At 40.4% G+C, this 19,373-nt stretch overlaps 1 protein-coding gene across 1 annotated transcript in view; it reads left to right on the top strand.

Annotated features, from left to right (window-relative positions):
• The window catches only part of ssh1a (slingshot protein phosphatase 1a), a 151,652-nt gene that overhangs the window by 16,184 nt on the left and 116,095 nt on the right, over window positions 1–19,373 (top strand). The window contains exon 2 of the mRNA XM_060906783.1: window positions 6,794–6,831. Within this exon, the coding sequence (XP_060762766.1) occupies window positions 6,794–6,831 (38 nt within the window). The remainder of the gene's footprint in view (window positions 1–6,793; window positions 6,832–19,373) is intronic.

Raw genomic sequence — 19,373 nt, 5'->3', positions numbered from 1 at the left:
AGCAAAAAAGAAATAAACCCAGACTAAAGGCTGGCAGTTGCAGCTACAGCTGAATCATAACCAGCTTCTGGTATTTTTTACAACATAATCAGAGACTCAGATTGTTTTGCAGGTCAAGGGGCCCACAGGGCCCCTCCTGGGAAAAAACGGGCCCATTTCTACAATGGGGGGCCCAGTGATTATCTTTCAGTTGAAGCTAACCTAGTGAGCGAAGCGAGCCCAATGAACAGCTGGGGCAGCCCGGGGCTGTTTTTTTTCTTCTCAATTCTGTTTTTTTTTTTTGGTATTAGAAGCCATATGAAGCAATGTAGATGACAAAAATCAATGCTTCAACCAAATATATTGAGATGTTGTTTAATAAGTGGCAATATTTTGGAATTCAACCACAGGCCACTATATATCACATCTATATTATCAACTCCTTGTAAATTATAGCACAAGAATGGGTTTGTTTTTTTGCATGCTGTGACGGTCTAATTCTGCTTGTCTCTAATCATCTCTACTTCTAATTTCATTAATTTGTTTTATTAACTTGTTTTCAGTTTGGTGTAGGTCTATAGTACAGTAGTAGTAGTAGTCACCAGTGGTAGTGGCAGTGGTGGTAGTAGTAGTGGTTGCTGTTGTAGTAGTTGATGTTGCAGTAGTAGTAGTTGTTGTAAATCTAGTATGACTAATTACCTTGGGTATCAGTTTTTTCAGGTGAATGTACTCTCTTTCTGCCGAAGAATGACAAAATAGATGTATTTTTTCTTTTTTTCTTATCCATGTTTTCTTGTCTCTTTCGAATATTCGTACATAGACCATAAGACGCCACCTAGCGAAAGACTTGGATCAGGTTTTACTCGCTTGGGATGCTACAAACGGGGCGGCGTAAATACACGAACGGGTCCGACGTATATTCAATATGGCGGCGGTCAAAACAAATTCACCCGATGCTGAAATCTGTTGAATATCCAGATAATTATGTTGGAAGTTGCATATTTGTGCAAGATTTTCGATATTGAGACCATGAAGTCAAGTAATACGCCACGAAACGTTCCAAATAGGGTATAAAATGCTCGCGTCCATATTGGCCCCTGCCCCTCTCGACAATGTGTTCATTATTCGAAATAGTGCATCTTGGACGCGGGCGCGCCAACACTCTGAGTCTCTGCATAATGACACAGCATTATGTATCTTTGCCCACACCCCCTTCTTTCCCTGTCAAAGCCACAGGTGATATCATCATCCACTGGTGATCGTTAGGGGGCACTATGGAAAGATGCCGTATTAGGATGATAGCACCACCATGCAGGTAGTGATTTATAGAAGCTACTAAACAACACAATTGTAAAAATGTCAACAATTTTGGGTTCTTCTTCACTTCCCTCATATTCCTCCTCAGGGAAAAATCACCAGATTTTCAAAAATGTTCCCGACTGACCAGCTCAGATTTGGTTAGTACTTTCTGGAAATGTTATTATGCCCAGGAAACCGTGCACAACATGAGTAACTGATTATGAAAATCTGAAAGATCTGATGTGCTGTCTTGTGGAGAGCACAAGAGGTCAAATCAGAAATTTGTATTTTTAAGTTTATATGGGCCATTTTCAAAAAAATGTACCTATTACGGTAAAGAAGTCTTCACTTATTTTTCAGTTTCTCATCAGAACAGAGGGGTTTAATTGAAAAATGATTCACATAACTGCACAGACAATAAAAACCTCTCTAAATTTTCATACTGAAGTTTTTATCGTATTTAATAAGAAAAATAAGAGTGATTTATGTTATAATTTTTCTTTACCGTTACCAATGCAAAAACTAATTATTCATAAATATATCTTACATTCTTGAACTTACTCAGGAGTAAATTTTATTTTTCACAAAAATAACTAATTAGGTGTTTAAACAAAAGTATTGAGTACATTATCTGATTTTTTTTTTTTATAAATTCAAAAAATATTGTTGTGTTACTTTAGTTTCTTTACCGTTACCCAAAAACATTTTTGAAAATAATTAGGTCCTAGTGCTTGCTAAAGAGGGAGCTGTTCGACATCCTGAAGTGCCAGGATGTTGGGACTCCATTTTGAATTTTTTTGAGGCAGTGGAAGCTGAAAGGTGAGCAAAACATTTCATTAATTACTCATGTCACACAAATATACTTTCTTTACCGTGATGCACATATCTTATAGACATCAGTGATGAAATAGAAACTATTTGTAGTTGTTGATCAAGTTTGAGTGATGAAATATGAGCAATTATTTGAAAGCATAACTGTCATGCGGTGTTGTAAGAGAATGAGACACCTCTTTACCGTTACCATATACTTTCTTTACCGTTACCATTCCTAGTAACGGTAAAGAAACTTTGGTAACGGTAAAGAGAAAATCATGCATAAATGTCTGTTTTTCTCTAGATTTCCGGGCCAAATAGGCAAATAGAATTGAATTTAAAATATTTTAAGTCATTGTGTACCAGATGAAATATCTCATCTCATCTCATTATCTCTAGCCGCTTTATCCTGTTCTACAGGGTCTCAGGCAAGCTGGGGCCTATCCCAGCTGACTACGGGCGAAAGGCGGGGTACACCCTGGACAAGTCGCCAGGTCATCACAGGGCTGACACATAGACACAGACAACCATTCACACTCACATTCACACCTACGCTCAATTTAGAGTCACCAGTTAACCTAACCTGCATGTCTTTGGGCTGTGGGGGAAACCGGAGCACCCGGAGGAAACCCACGCGGACACGGGGAGAACATGCAAACTCCACACAGAAAGGCCCTCGCCGGCCCCAGGGCTCGAACCCAGGACCTTCTTGCTGTGAGGCGACAGCGCTAACCACTACACCACCGTGCTGCCCCAGATGAAATATAATAAAAGCTTTTTTGCTTATTTTACCTAAATATTTCCATTCAGAAAGGTAGGCCAACACTGCAAAAAGGCTTTTTATTCTCACCAAATAATCTATTATCAAAATTTCCACATTTCTAAAGAAAAAATTTCTTTATTGTAAAATAATGATAATAAGTCAATGTTAAGTTTCCATTCATTAAGTCATAACAAAAAGATCATAATAAATAATTATTAGAAATTTTCAGATTTGAAGGTTTTCATTGGTTCTTGTCATTTTTCAGATTAAATCATGCCTCCAAAGAAAAAAATCTAAACATGCCTCGGATGATAACACCAAAAAGCAACAAAGTTCTCATAAAATAGAATATTAAAATTTGTTAATCTTGTTCTCTTTAATCGAGCTATGTTTAAGAATTTAGTTTTATAAAAACACCCTGTGTTCTGTAATAATCTTAATTGAAGTGTTTGTTTGGAAAATAAATAGTTTTATTTTTATAGAACACTTTATTCCTTTTTAACTTTATTAAAACTTTATTCTGTATCCAGGAACGGTAAGGAAAGGGTATTGATTCTTTACCGTTACCTTGAAAATGGTATGGTAACGGTAAAGAGAGCCACAATTTCAGAAAAATTATTTTTTTTATAAAAATAATAGGAATCTAGCTTTGCTGATTAGTAGGACTTGATTTTAATCAATAGGCAACCTTTTTGTACATTTATAGAAAGAAAGAGTGACAATTTTTTTTTTCATTTCTTTACCGTGGGCGTCACGGTGGTGTAGTGGTTAGCGATGTCGCCTCATAGCAAGAAGGTCCGGGTTCGAGCCCCGTGGCCGGCGAGAGCTTTTCTGTGCGGAGTTTGCATGTTCTCCCTGTGTCTGCGTGGGTTTCCTCCGGGTGCTCCGGTTTCCCCCACAGTCCAAAGACATGCAGGTTAGGTTAACTGGTGACTCTAAATCTGGGGTGCCATGGTAACGGCCCGTGGGCCGGATACGGCCCGATTGGTCATCACATCCGGCCCGGTGGTTCATGAGACTTTTTTTTTTTAATAATAAATTAATAAAAATCGAATGTTTTGTGGGGGGTTTTTTCGTAATGATTTTAAATCTAATGTTTCAATTTGATTCCATTTTCGTGTAATCCATCGGTTCGTTTTTAGCTGCTCTCTGCTTGCTGCAGCACGCGCAGGTGCAATGACCCGGATTTAATGTAGAGTAGGCTAGTTGTTGCTCGTTCACAAGATGTTGTCTAAAAAGAGAAAAGTTGATTCTGAGGGTCGCATCTTTCAGGAAAAATGGAGAGAGAAATACTTTTTCTGGGAAGTAGGGGGAAAACCTGTTTGTCTGATTTGTTCGCAACAAGTGGCTGTACCGAAGGAATACAATGTCAAAAGACATTACGAGACCCACGCCGACAAATACAGCCAATTCACCGGGCAACGCAGGACTGAAAAGCTAAATGAGCTTGCCTCAAACCTTCAAAAACAGCAAGCAGCTTTCTCAAAGTCTCGAGAGACACATGAAGGTTCGTTTTAATATCATACATCATCTTCAGTTCTCCTTTAATGTTAAATGCGGCTGTTTTCAAAGAGGGGTGTCTCAATATCTTTGTTGTACATTTTATTTCATGTTGGGGCAGTGAAGGTGAGCTACATCATCGCGTGGGAGATCGCAAAAGTGTCCAAGCCATTTTCGGAGGGTGCATTCGTCAAGGATAAATACGCATCTGTTGGAATCCAATCTTTCTATCAGTCATTGCCACCAGAGTACCCAATTATCACGGCCTTTGCCGGTAAAATACAATGTATGTTCGGGACAACATATTTATGTGAACAGGCATTTTCAGTAATGAATATTAATAAATCGAAACTGCGTAGTCGTCTGACCCATGGACATCTCAACGATGTCATGAAAATAGCAACTGCCCAGAGTCTGTCCCCCAATGTCGACAAGCTGGTAAAAAGTAAAAGACTTCTGGCTTCCACATGTAAAATGTAGCTGGTATTTCTCCCCCATGTAACCTTGTGCTGTGTGCTTGAGGGGGAATAAACAGGATGGGTGTGTGGAAATATATGTGGGACTTGACCAGCAAAGTTAATGTGCCATCTGTAGTTTGTTTTTATTGGTATGTTCAGTCATATTTGGCTCTTTTAAACTAATGCTACTGGATATTTAGTCACTTGACCTATTGGTGGAATTATTTACCCTGGCACTTCTTTCTTTTGACTCGTTTAGGCCTACTTACCAATCGTTTTAATTGGCCTAATTAGGCCTATGCATTGACATGTTTTTGATGTGCAAGATCAATAAATCTGATCCAAGTCATTTACAGTTTACACTTGTGTTATTTGTGTCTTAGTCCATTTCTGTAGCATTTTTTTTTATAAATGTAGGCTACTTGCATGCTTAGACTGTTACATTTTCAGAGGGTAAATTGCTTTTGTCTGCCATGTTATTGTGCGCCTCATTTTGAGGCTATAGCTTTACAATTCCTTTTGGGCGTATAGGCCTTCAAAAATCATATAAAATAATGTCCTTTTGTTGAGTTAGTGTCTGGTCTTTTCAGGCCAAAAGTGTAATTCGGCCCCCAAGGTCCCACTTGAAAAAAATCTGGCCCCCTTACCAATTTCACCCTGGCACCCCTGCTCTAAATTGACCGTGAGTGTGAATGGTTGTCTGTGTCTATGTGTCAGCCCTATGATGACCTGGCGACTTGTCCAGGGTGTACCCCGCCTTTCGCCCGTAGTCAGCTGGGATAGGCTCCAGCTTGCCTGCGACCCTGTAGAACAGGATAAAGCGGCCAGAGATAATGAGATGAGATGAGATTTCTTTACCGTAATTGGTACAATTTTTTGAAAATGGCCCATATACAGTATTCTGCAGTTGCAAATATGCAACTGTGGACCTTTTTAGTTTTAGACTTGAAATACAGCTTGTATTAAACAACATTCCCTGAAAATTTCATGCCTCTAGCTCAAACAGTTCAAGAGTAATGACTTGGGGAATTGGGTAGCTTTTTTTGTCGAGCACAGGGCCACAAAGTCCTTTTAAAGCCTCTGTATCTCAGAAACTGTTGCAGATAATAAGCCTGGACATTTACTCCATATTTACTGGGCATATTGACATTATTTCCAGAAAGTATGAAGCAAATCTGAGATGGTCTGTTAGGAGGCCTTTGGTGATTTCACATGACTTGACCCTTCAGTGGGGCGGTACAGTGGTTAGCAGTGTTGCCTCACAGCAAGAAGGTTCTGGGTTTGAACCTCATGACCAACTAAGGCTATTCTGAATGGAGTTTGCATGTTTTCCACATGGCTTTTCTCTGATTGCGCCAGACTAGGTCAACTGGCTCTCACCCGAAGTTAACTGAGGTTGGCTCCAGCTCCCACTGATGGATAAGCGGTATAAAAAATGGATGGATGGATGACCCTTCAGCGTGTGGGAGGCAATACATCAACATATATAACCCAGAACTTAAAATATATTCTTTAATCACAGTAGTCAGTGTCTGTATCCGTTCCTTCTGCCATGTTTCTCAAACTTCATGGAACACTACTAAACTCAATTATGGGATTTCCTTCACCTGCGATGTTGCCTTGAGATTTGTCTCGAGGAAGGAATCTTCAAAGATGTTGTCGCCCTGCAACGTCCTGGAATGTAGAAGTGGTTTAAAGTGTCCATGATAACACGTATCTATAATTATCAGCACATTCCTAGTTCGGCACCAGCTTTATCTGAGACTGAGACCATACGATGAGATATACATTTAGATTGATCTGCTTGTATACTTTGTGTTTTACTTCAGGCATTAAGGCATGTACTGTAGATTTCTCAAGACACAAACTGATGATTCATTATTTCATTTTAGAATGAATTCTTTTGGTTCACGAAGGCGTGTTTTTCATCCTTTAGTATACATCTTTAAGTTGCCTTTCTGTTTCTGTCTTTGTGATCCAGGATTTTGGGAGCGAGGATGACCGAAGGCTGAATCAGAGGTAAGACTCCTGAAGTGTGTGTTCAGGTAAAGTCCCAAGTGGAACAATTTATTACAGTATTGATCGTGTGTTTAATTTACCCATTATGGACCTACACTACCGTTCAAAAGTTTGGGGTCACCCAGACAATTTTGTGTTTTCCATGAAAGCTCACACTTTTATTTCCCACCATAAGTTGTAAAATGAGTTGAAAATATAGTCAAGACATTTTTCTGGCCATTTTGAGCATTTAATCGACCCCACAGATCTACAAATAACCCCACAAATAACCCAATCAGATCTACCAGATCAAAGCAGAAAAATTTACTATTAAAACCAGTTGTTAAAACAAAGTGTGGTGAAGCAGCTTTTAGCTACTATGCAGTACAGCTATGGAACCAACTGCCAGAGGACATTAAAAATGCTCCTGCTGTTGGCAGCTTCAAATCTAGGTTAAAGACCAAGCTGTTTTCAGATGCTTTCTGTTAAATAATTAATATTGTCTTCTTTACATTTTTATAATCTTTACTTTCTCTGCATGTTTTAAATTTACTTTAATTTTTAACTTTATTCTATTTTATTCTTTATTCTATTCTGCTGGTTTCTTTTTTTTTTCTCCTCCTATTTGAACTTCTACTTCATTTTATTATTTTATTTCTACTATTGTTTAATTCTTATTATTTTCTTTTAATTCTTTTAATTAATTGTTTTAGGGGTGGCACGGTGGTGTAGTGGTTAGCGCTGTCGCCTCACAGCAAGAAGGTCCGGGTTCGAGCCCCGTGGCCGGCGAGGGCCTTTCTGTGTGGAGTTTGCATGTTCTCCCCGTGTCCGCGTGGGTTTCCTCCGGGTGCTCCGGTTTCCCCCACAGTCCAAAGACATGCAGGTTAGGTTAACTGGTGACTCTAAATTGACCGTAGGTGTGAATGTGAGTGTGAATGGTTGTCTGTGTCTATGTGTCAGCCCTGTGATGACCTGGCGACTTGTCCAGGGTGTACCCCGCCTTTCGCCCGTAGTCAGCTGGGATAGGCTCCAGCTTGCCTGCGACCCTGTAGAAGGATAAAGCGGCTAGAGATGATGAGATGAGATGAGATGAATTGTTTTAGAATAAAAATAAAATTTTTATGTCATTTTATTTCTCTATTGTTTACTGTTTTTGTTTTTACTTCTGTAAAGCACATTGAACTGCCATTGTGTATGAAATGTGCTATATAAATAAACTTGCCTTGCCTTGCCTTGCCCACAAATGTGATGCTCCAGAAACTCAATCTGCTCAAAGGAAGGTCAGTTTTATAGCTTCTCTAAAGAGCTCAACTGTTTTCAGCTGTGCTAACATGATTGTACAAGGGTTTTCTAATCATCCATTAGCCTTCTGAGGCAATGAGCAAACACATTGTACCATTAGAACACTGGAGTGAGAGTTGCTGGAAATGGGCCTCTATACACCTATGGAGATATTGCACCAAAAACCAGACATTTGCAGCTAGAATAGTCATTTACCACATTAGCAATGTATAGAGTGGATTTCTGATTAGTTTAAAGTGATCTTCATTGAAAAGAACAGTGCTTTTCTTTCAAAAATAAGGACATTTCAAAGTGACCCCAAACTTTTGAACGGTAGTGTGCATGCTTGACTTTCTTTTCCCTAAACCTGTGGCTGATATGATCACAGTGAAAGGTTGGTCATCTTTCATAAGAAGGTTTATCCATTCCAGAAAACTCTGTAATCACAGCAAGAGGAGTCCAGGTACAGGTGAGGGTATGAGTGCACTGCTTTCGACAGCTTCTTATCAAACAGTCTCTGCTTTCTTTCTCACCTTCATCTGATCTCACCTCCAGTTTGGAAGGACATATAAAGAGTCCCACAAATTGTTGCTGTCTGATTTTGTTTTTGTAATGCAGAAAGTGAATACAGGACGTGAAGTCATGCAATTTAGAGTAGAAACGAACTGATTTTTCAGTAGTATAACAGCTTTTCGATGGAACTTGGTTTCGATTGGGTTGACACACTATTACACCAAACTGTTAACACACAACTTGTATGGCTGTAGGTGAGAGGTCACGCGAGTTCATGACCTTGCCATGTTTTTGTGTCTTGTAAATGTCATGCTGGATGACCGAGTATTTTAAAATGGCAGAAAATATTCCACTGCTCTGAATGTGAGAGAACTAGGGCATACAATACTGATAAGCCATTGCTTGGAGACTCTCAAGCAAGTTCCCGTGTCCTCTGGGAGAACACTAGTTAGAGTCAGCACTCCGTAAAAATGTCCTTTCCGATCTTAAATGTGGGTCAGCGATATGAAACATTCTTCAGTGAAAAGTTTTCCGGTTTGCTGATACAGTTTGAAGTGTGTAATATCGGACGTCCTTTGCTGATGTATTCTGTCTAAAAACGGGAAATAATAACAGGCTTGCGTGTGAAAGGGTGGTATGGGGATGACACTAGAGGTCATTTGGGTATTCTTCACTCATCTGTGCTTGGTAGCATATCAGTACACCTCAGGACACTGGTTGTCCTTGCCGAGGAAGAGGAATTCTGGAGAGGATGCTAAAGGTCAGTTGCCATGGCAGAGGACCAATTCCTGGAGAGGAAGTGACTGTTGGGTTGCTAGCAATCCCTGGGGATGTGCAGTATTATAGACTTTGTAGACCTGGGGTATCTCATCTCTCATCTCATTATCTCTAGCCGCTTTATCCTGTTCTACAGGGTCGCAGGCAAGCTGGAGCCTATCCCAGCTGACTACGGGCGAAAGGCGGGGTACACCCTGGACAAGTCGCCAGGTCATCACAGGGCTGACACATAGACACAGACAACCATTCACACTCACATTCACACCTACGGTCAATTTAGAGTCACCAGTTAACCTAACCTGCATGTCTTTGGACTGTGGGGGAAACCGGAGCACCCGGAGGAAACCCACGCGGACACGGGGAGAACATGCAAACTCCGCACAGAAAGGCCATCGCAGGCCACGGGGCTCGAACCCGGACCTTCTTGCTGTGAGGCGACAGCGCTAACCACTACACTACCGTGCTGCCCCTAGAACTGGGGTATTCATGTAAAATTTCTGAAGGTCCCACGACATAAAATTCCTTAAGGATGAACAGCTAACATGACTGAATCGCAGCAACCATTACATTTCATTATTCCATGAATATAAATAAGACCAGAGATACCTGCCACTTTTTCATACCAAGTACATGTTAGAGGCCATGGTTTTTTTTGGTAACTTGTCAGTACATATACTGAAATACATCATCTATTTCATATTAATCAATCAGTGGCATCATGGAATATTTAATCTATCCCTGTTTATGTTTTTCGAGTTTACATAGTGGTTATGGAAAGTGCACATGTACGTGTAGCGTTAGCTAGTTGATTGATTCTAAGTAGCTGAAGTGTATTATCTAGCTATATGTGTTACCTTGGATTGAGCATGGTTGTACAGGTGAAAAGTGGGTTTTGTTTCATTCCAGAAAAGCGCTTCTGTAAAGCTGTAAATAAAATACATTTCCTAGTCATGCATTTATTGAATCGAAAACACTCGATGACTGATAGCAGCTGATCCTGAAGAATGAACAACATACAGGTGCATCTCAAAAAATTTAAATATCGTGAAAAAGTTCAATATTTTCCATCAGTTATTTAAGAAAGTGAAAATGTAATATATTCTAGACTCGTTACACGTAAACTAAAATGTTTCAAACATTTTTCTATTTTAATTTTGATAATTATGGCCTACAACACAAAAAATTAAAAAAAAAATTTCTCTGAACACATTAGCGTATTTCATTTTGAGTTTGAGTAAATTACTATTCAAACAGTATACAGTGGGGCAAAAAAGTATTTAGTCAGTCACCAATTGTGCAAGTTCTCCCACTTAAAAAGATGAGGGAGGCCTGTGATTTTCATCATACAGTAGGTACACTTCAACTATGAGAGACAAAATGAGAAAAAAAAAATCCAGAAAATCACATTGTCTGATTTTTAAAGAATTTATTTGCAAATTATGGTGGAAAATAAGTGTTTGGTCAATAACAAAAGTTCATCTCAATACTTTGTTATATACCCTTTGTTGGCAATGACAGAGGTCAAACGTTTTCTGTAAGTCTTCACAAGGTTTTCACACACTGTTGCTGGTATTTTGGCCCATTCCTCCATGCAGATCTCCTCTAGAGCAGTGATGTTTTGGGGCTGTCGCTGGGCAACACGGACTTTCAACTCCCTCCAAAGATTTTCTATGGGGTTGAGATCTGGAGACTGGCTAGGCCACTCCAGGACCTTGAACTGCTTCTTACGAAGCCACTCCTTCGTTGTCTGGGCAGTGTGTTTGGGATCATTGTCATGCTGAAAGACCCAGCCACGTTTCATCTTCAATGCCCTTGCTGATGGAAGGAGGTTTTCACTCAAAATCTCACGATACATGTCCCCATTCATTCTTTCCTTTACACGGATCAGTCGTCCTGGTCCCTTTGCAGAAAAACAGCCCCAAAGCATGATGTTTCCACCCCCATGCTTCACAGTAGGTATGGTGTTCTTTGGATGCAACTCAGCATTCTTTCTCCTCCAAACACAAGTTGAGTTTTTACCAAAAAGTTCTATTTTGGTTTCATCTGACCATATGGCATTCTCCCAATCCTCTTCTGGATCATCCAAATGCTCTCTAGCAAACTTCAGACGGGCCTGGACATGTACTGGCTTAAGCAGGGGGACACGTCTGGCACTGCAGGATTTGAGTCCCTGGCGGCGTAGTGTGTTACTGATGGTAGCCTTTGTTACTTTGGTCCCAGCTCTCTGCAGGTCATTCACTAGGTCCCCCCGTGTGGTTCTGGGATTTTTGCTCACCGTTCTTGTGATCATTTTGACCCCACGGGGTGAGATCTTGCGTGGAGCCCCAGATCGAGGGAGATTATCAGTGGTCTTGTATGTCTTCCATTTTCTAATAATTGCTCCCACTTTTGATTTCTTCACACCAAGCTGCTTACCTGTTGCAGATTCAGTCTTCCCAGCCTGATGCAGGTCTACAATTTTGTTTCTGGTGTCCTTTGACAGCTCTTTTGTCTTGGCCAAAGTGGAGTTTGGAGTGTGACTGTTTGAGGTTGTGGACAGGTGTCTTTTATACTGATAACGAGTTCAAACAGGTGCCATTAATACAGGTAACGAGTGGAGGACAGAGGAGCCTCTTAAAGAAGAAGTTACAGGTCTGTGAGAGCCAGAAATCTTGCTTGTTTGTAGGTGACCAAATACTTGTTTTACCGAGGAATTTACCAATTAATTCATTAAAAATCCTACAATGTGATTTTCTGGATTCTTTCCCCCCATTCTGTCTCTCATAGTTGAAGTGTACCTATGATGAAAATTACAGGCCTCTCTCATCTTTTTAAGTGGAAAAACTTGCACAATTGGCGGCTGACTAAATACTTTTTTGCCCCACTGTAAATACCGTGTATCTCTCGGTCTTGTTCAGTACATGCAATCACAATCATGGGGAAGACTGCTGACTGGACAGTTATCCAGAAGATGATCATTGACGCTCTCCAAAAAGAGGGTAAGCCACGGAAGGTCATTGCTGAAAAGGCTGGCTGGAAAAGGTGCACAAGCAACAGCGATCACTGCAGCCTTGAGAGGCTTGTCAAGAAAAGTCAATTCAAGAACTTGGGAGTGGACAACATAAGAAGTGGACTGAGGCAGGTGTCAGTGTATCAGCAGCCACCATGCACAGACGTCTTCAGGAAAGGGGCTACAACAGTTGCACTCCTAACATCAAGCTACTCCTGAACCAGAGACAACGTCAGAAGTGTCTTACTTGTGCTAAGGTGAGAAAGACCTGCACTGTTGCTCAGTGGTCCAAGGTCCTATTTTCAGATGAAAGTAAATTTTGCATTTCATTATGGAAATCAAGGTCCTAGAGTCTGGAGGAAGAGTGGAAAGGCGCAGAATCCAAGGTGTTTTGAAGTCCAGTATGACGTTTTCGGAGTCTGTGATGATTTGGGGTGCCATATCATCTGCTGGTGTTGGTCCACTGTGTTTTATCAAGTCCAAAGTCAAAACAGCCACCTACCAGGAGATTTTAGAGCACTTCATGCTTCATCTGCTGACAGGCTTTATGTAGATGCCGATTTCCTTTTCCAGCAGGATTCGGCACCTGCCCACTGTGCCAAACTACTACCAAATGGTTTGCTGATTTGTGATATTACTGTGTTTGATTGGCCAGCCAACTCACCTGACCTGAACCCCAGAGGGAATCTATGGGTTATTGTCAAGAGGAAGATGAGAAACACCCGACCCAAAAATACAGACGAGGTGAAGGCTGCTCTCAAAGCAGCCTGGGCTTCAATAACACCTCAGCAGTGCCACAGGCTGATCGCCTCCATGCCGCGCCACACTGATGCAGTAATTCGTGGTATAAAGGAGCCTCAACTAAGTATTGAGTGTATAAATGAATATACTTTTCAGAAGTTGGACATTTCTGTATTATAAATCCTTTCTTTTTATTGATCTTAGGAGATATTCTAATAATTTAAGATACTGGATTTCTGATTTTTATGAGCTGTAAGCCATAATCATCAAAATTAAAAAAAAAATAAAAGCTTGAAATATTTCACTTAAAGGAATAATCCGGAGTGAAATGCTTTTTAGGGCTATTTTCGCATGATTGGGAGTTCATACGTTGAGTTGGTAGCACAATCACGCCAATCGGTTGTGTTTTGAGAAAGTTGTTTTTTTGTGATTTAAACCGAAAGCGCTAACACGGCAGTGCGAGGGGCATGTCATTTCGCCGATACAAAACGCTGTTTTTAAAACCATTGCCAAGGTCCAAACAACATTACAGTTCAGTGGAAGTGAGAACAGGGTTCCTACACACAAACCGAGGTGTCCCTGGCTCTGTAAGTGTACGGACAGATCGTCTAGAAGACTGAATACAAAACATGTACCTTCCCGAAAGTAGTTGTTCTCCAGACGCCATCTTCAGGGGACAGTCCGTAAAAGTTGAGTGCCGAGTGCAGAGCTAAATCCTCTGGAAATGCACAATTTCGTAGCATCACATGACCTCCCATTCAAAATTCCAACCCACTTGGACTATAATGTTGTTGCATGCAGTTTCCTTTTAATTTCGAACTAAACACTAGACTGTGTTTCCATAAAATGCTACGAAATTGTGCATTTCCAGAGGATTTAGCTCTGCACTTGGCACTCGACTTTTACGGACTGTCCCCTGAAGATGGTGTCTGGAGAACAACTGTTTTCGGGAAGGTACAGGTTTTGTATTCGGTCTTCTAGACGATCTGTCCGTACACTTATACGTAGAGCCAGGGACACCTCGGTTTGTGTGTAGGAACTCTGTACTCACTTCCACTGAACTGTAATGTTGTTTGGACCTTGGCAATGGTTTTAAAAACAGCGTTTTGTATCGGCGAAATGACATGCCCCTCGCACTGCCGTGTTGGCACTTTCGGTTTAAATCACAAAAAAACAACTTTCTCAAAACACAACCGATTGACGTGATTGTGCAACGTATGAACTCCCAATCATGCGAAAATAGCCCTAAAAAGCATTTCACTCCGGATTATTCCTTTAAATTTTAATGAATATAGAATATATGAAAGTTTACCTTTTTGAATTAAAGTCTGAAAAAAATGAACCTTTGTTACGATATTCTAATTTTTTTGAGATGCACCTGTATTGGGTAAGCGCTGATCACTTACCCAGTACGGAGTGTCAACATTTTTTTCTTGGTTGGTTGCTACTTTTTGCTGCTAGTAATGGACTCCTAGTGCTAATGTTTTCTCAAGTTATTGTGTAGTCGGAAAATCTAGTTCCTTCTGTTGATGAATGACTTGCAGATCACTGTTATTTAGTTTTGTTCATTGGTATGACAGGGAGTTATGCTACATTCATCAAACAAAGAAAATGTCCCGTCCCATCTCCCCCCGTCCAGAATTTGTTCTCTAATTCAGGATGAGCTATTCAACCCAGAGTTCAGCAAGTGATGTCAAATCAAAATGGCTGCTCACAGCATCCACGTTAAACAAAGTAGCACTTCTTATCCTTCAATTAGTTATACTGTATATCCAAGTATTTGCTTTAGGTCAATCGTCATACAGATGTATTTGCTGTTTTGAGGAGGTAAATATACAGTTAGGTCCATAAATATTTTGACAGAAACAACATTTTTCTAATCTTGGTTCTGTACATTACCACAATGAATTTTGAACAAAACAATTCAGATGCAGTTGAAGTTCAGACTTTCAGCTTTAATTCAGTGGGTTGAACAAAATGATTCCATAAAAATGTGAGGAACTAAAGCATTTTTTAAACACAATCCCTTCATTTCAGGGGCTCAAAAGTAATTGGACAAATTAAATAATTGTAAATAAAATGTTCATTTCTCATACTTGGTTGAAAACCCTTTGTTGGCAATGACTGCCTGAAGTCTTGAACTCATGGACATCACCAGACGCTGTGTTTCCTCCTTTTTAATGCTCTGCCAGGCCTTTACTGCAGCGGTTTTCAGTTGCTGTTTGTCTGTGGGCCTTTCTGTCTGAAGTTTAGTCTTTAACAAGTGAAATGCATGCTCAATTGGGTTGAGATCAGGTGACTGACTTGGCCATTCAAGAATATTTCACTTCTTTGCTTTAATAAACTCCTGGGTTGCTTTGGCTTTATGTTTTGGGTCATTGTCCATCTGTATTATGAAACGCCGACCAATCAGTTTGGCTGGATTTGAGCACACAGTACGTCTCTGAATACCTCAGAATTCATCCGGCTGCTTCTGTCCTGTGTCACATCATCAATAAACACTAGTGACCCAGTGCCACTGGCAGCCATGCATGCCCAAGCCATCACACTGCCTCCGCCGTGTTTTACAGATGATGTGGTATGCTTTGGATCATGAGCTGTACCACGCCTTCACCATACTTTTTTCTTTCCATCATTCTGGTAGAGGTTGATCTTGGTTTCATCTGTCCAAAGAATGTTCTTCCAGAACTGTGCTGGCTTTTTTAGATGTTTTTTAGCAAAGTCCAATCTAGCCTTTTTATTCTTGAGGCTTATGAGTGGCTCGCACCATGCAGTGAACCCTCTGTATTTACTTTCATGCAGTCTTCTCTTTATGGTAGATTTGGATATTGATACGCCTACCTCCTGGAGAGTGTTGTTCACTTGGTTGGCTGTTGTGAAGGGGTTTCTCTTCACCACGGAAATTATTCTGCAATCATCCACCACTGTTGTCTTCTGTGGGCGTCCAGGTCTTTTTGCATTGATGAGTTCACCAGTGCTTTCTTTCTTTCTCAGGATGTACCAAACTGTAGATTTTGCCACTCCTAATATTGTAGCAATTTCTCGGATGGTTTTTTCTGTTTTCGCAGCTTAAGGATGGCTCGTTTCACCTGCATGGAGAGCTCCTTTGACCGCATGTTTTCTTCACAGCAAAATCTTCCAAATGCAAGCACCACACCTCAGATCAACTCCAGGCCTTTTATCTGCTTAATTGAGAATGACATAACGAAGGAATTTCCCACACCTGCCCATGAAATAGCCTTTGAGTCAATTGTCCAATTATTTTTGGTCCCTTTAAAAACAGGGTGGCACATGTTAAGGAGCTGAAACTCCTAAACCCTTCATCCAATTTTAATGTGGAGACCCTCAAATGAAAGCTGAAAGTCTGGACTTTATGTCCATGTCCATTATATAACTATAACTTGAATATGTTTCAGTAAACAGTTAAAAAAACCAAAATTTGTGTCAGTGTCCAAATATACATCGTTCATCACAGTTAGCTTGTTTGTTAGTTGCCAGCTTGCTGCTAACAAAAAACATGGAGGCATCTGTGTTTTTTTTTTTTCTACTTTGTATGACATAAACACACAAGGGTCAAAAACAGCGTATTTCCACAACAGAGTTCCAACTTTCCACTTCCGAGGTAAGTCAAATGCAGCATTAAATTACACAATATTGGTAAATATGGGTAAATAAGCATAGCATATCAGTATCCGATTTGATGCATTCCCAAATATGTATGTCGTATGTCTTTTTATTTCTCCTTCTTTATTTTATTTTCTGATTTGTTTCACCATAGCTGCCTATGCTAATTTTTAAACCAGTTCTGGAAGGTGAGGGGAGAAAAGTTTATCAGCCACAGTGAAGTTTCTTGGAAGCAAAAGACAACCTACAGATGAATTCCTCTTTTCTTATCTGTGGCTTCTTATTGCTCCATAATGTCCCGTTTTGTGCCAGAGGTGTTATTGTCCTAAATAAGGTCATCTGGAAAGCAAAAGAAGGATTGTTCTCTTCTCGGCGTGCTACACACCCCCATACCGCTCTTTCTTTCCATCTTTCTCATTTCTCTTGTGGGTCAAAAAAAAAAAAATCACTGCATTTTCCTCTTTTCTCAAAAACAGGATGTTGGAAAAGAGGTCAGCAATTCTTGTGCTGGTGAGGCTCAGGACAAAGCCAGCAGTGTCTGGCTCTGTGTCCACTATGGCTCTGGGATAGGGTCTGGTGTAGGGTTGTTACGGTGTCACGTGTCATTCCCAGAAATATCTAGCATTCTTTTTGGATTGGGAGGTGGGTTAATGTAATTATTACCAAATATTTTCTAGGATTTGAGTACCATCATGTCAGTTGGACAGAAAAATCAGTGATTTTCTAAATTTACTTTGTCTTGTATTTCATAACAGACATTTATTTTTTTCGTGGTCCTGTTTCCATCAAATCGTGCGCTCTGATTGGCTCGCGAGCAGTTCGGAATCCTACAATACGTACTCCGGTTACGGACCTTTGGTGACCTTGCTCGTTCACAACAACAACAAACATAGTAGCAATTTTTTGTCAACATTTATTTTCGCATTTCTCAGTATAATAGCATTATTATTAATAGCATGGATAGTGATAACGACAGTGTTCACAGCGAGAGTGAGTTTTACTACCCTGATGAAGACAAAATAAAAGAAAACATTTCAGGAGAAAGCTGAAAACGTGTAACTGTCGCTAATGCCGAGCAAAAACATGGCTGAATCCTGAATAACTAAATTTTGTATAAATAGGGGACTACATAGGTTGCAAAATGTAGTTTTTTTTTTTTTTTTTTTTTTCCTGCCATGGAAGTGCACTTGTATACCGAGGAGGAAGCCATTTGCATTACAGCTGTGAATGAGGATTCAAAATGCTGACTTGCCTTGGCTTTGTTTTCCCTTTCAGGCGTTCTCATTTTCTGTTAGAATTTCTCATCTTATCTCATTATCTCAAGCCGCTTTATCCTGTTCTACAGGGTCGCAGGCAAGCTGGAGCCTATCCCAGCTGACTACGGGCGAAAGGCAGGGTACACCCTGGACAAGTCGCCAGGTCATCACAGGGCTGACACATAGACACAGACAACCATTCACACTCACACCTACGGTCAATTTAGAGTCACCAGTTAACCTAACCTGCATGTCTTTGGACTGTGGGGGAAACCGGAGCACCCGGAGGAAACCCACGCGGACACGGGGAGAACATGCAAACTCCACACAGAAAGGCCCTCGCCGGCCCCGGGGCTCGAACCCAGGACCTTCTTGCTGTGAGGCGACAGCGCTAACCACTACACCACCGTGCCGCCCCTGTTAGAATTTGGTAAAGAAAAAAATAAATATACTATTTACCAGCTTAAGGTCGGTCCGTATCGTGAAATTCCACGACCTCGGCCTTGAAAATACTGACCTCGGCCCAGAGGCCTCTGTCAGTATTTTCAAGACCTTGGTCACGGTATTTCATGATATGGACCTCCCAGCTGGTAAATAATATATATGTATGAACCCAAGATATTTCATGTTTTGTCTGGTCAACTTCATTTCATTTGTTAATATACATCCATTCCTGCATTTCAGGGGGGGATGGTGTTCCGCTGTGCGAAGCCTTTGAAAAATTGAGGCTACAGTGGGACATTCTGAGGGGGAAATTGTAACAAATTATTTATTTGTCAACATTGAAAAAGAAAATAAAACTTTGTCACAAACAACACTTAATTCTAATACCTCATAATTCAAATTACACATAATATTAATTCCTCATGATTCAAATTGAAATTTATAATTCAAATTCATCAAACTTACAAAGTATTAAACATTCACCAGAGAAATCTGTTGTTTTCTTATACTAGAATAAGGTAGCGTTAGTTGTTCAAAATGAAAAAAAAAAAAAATTCCAGAGCAAAATTATTTTCTTTAAAAGGAAACTAAAAAAGTAAACATCGTAAAGTTGGAATCCAACCCACATCACAAAGTTTGAAACCATGCAAAAAAATGTAAGCGCGCTAAAAAAACAAAAAGCATACTTGAACTTTTCCTGGAACTCGGCCTTTTTCTCATTTTGCTTTTCCACTGAACACTCGGTGCCTTCATCAGAGCAAGACATCTGGTCTTCGTTCATCACAGATTCCGCGACACCGCTGTCACAGCACTTGGTGGAACGATCCCTCGATTGTTGCGATCTCGCCATCTGAAACATCTTTATCCGCTTTGTGACAGAAAAAAGAAGTCATCTTCTTCTGTCCCGGACAGTCTTTGGCTTTCTTCCTTTTCATGCC

This window comes from Neoarius graeffei, chromosome 24 (assembly GCF_027579695.1).
Source record: "Neoarius graeffei isolate fNeoGra1 chromosome 24, fNeoGra1.pri, whole genome shotgun sequence".
In the NCBI taxonomy this organism is placed as follows: Eukaryota; Metazoa; Chordata; class Actinopteri; order Siluriformes; family Ariidae; genus Neoarius; species Neoarius graeffei.
Note: the sequence above shows the minus strand (reverse complement) of the source record. Positions and strands in the feature narration are given on the sequence as shown.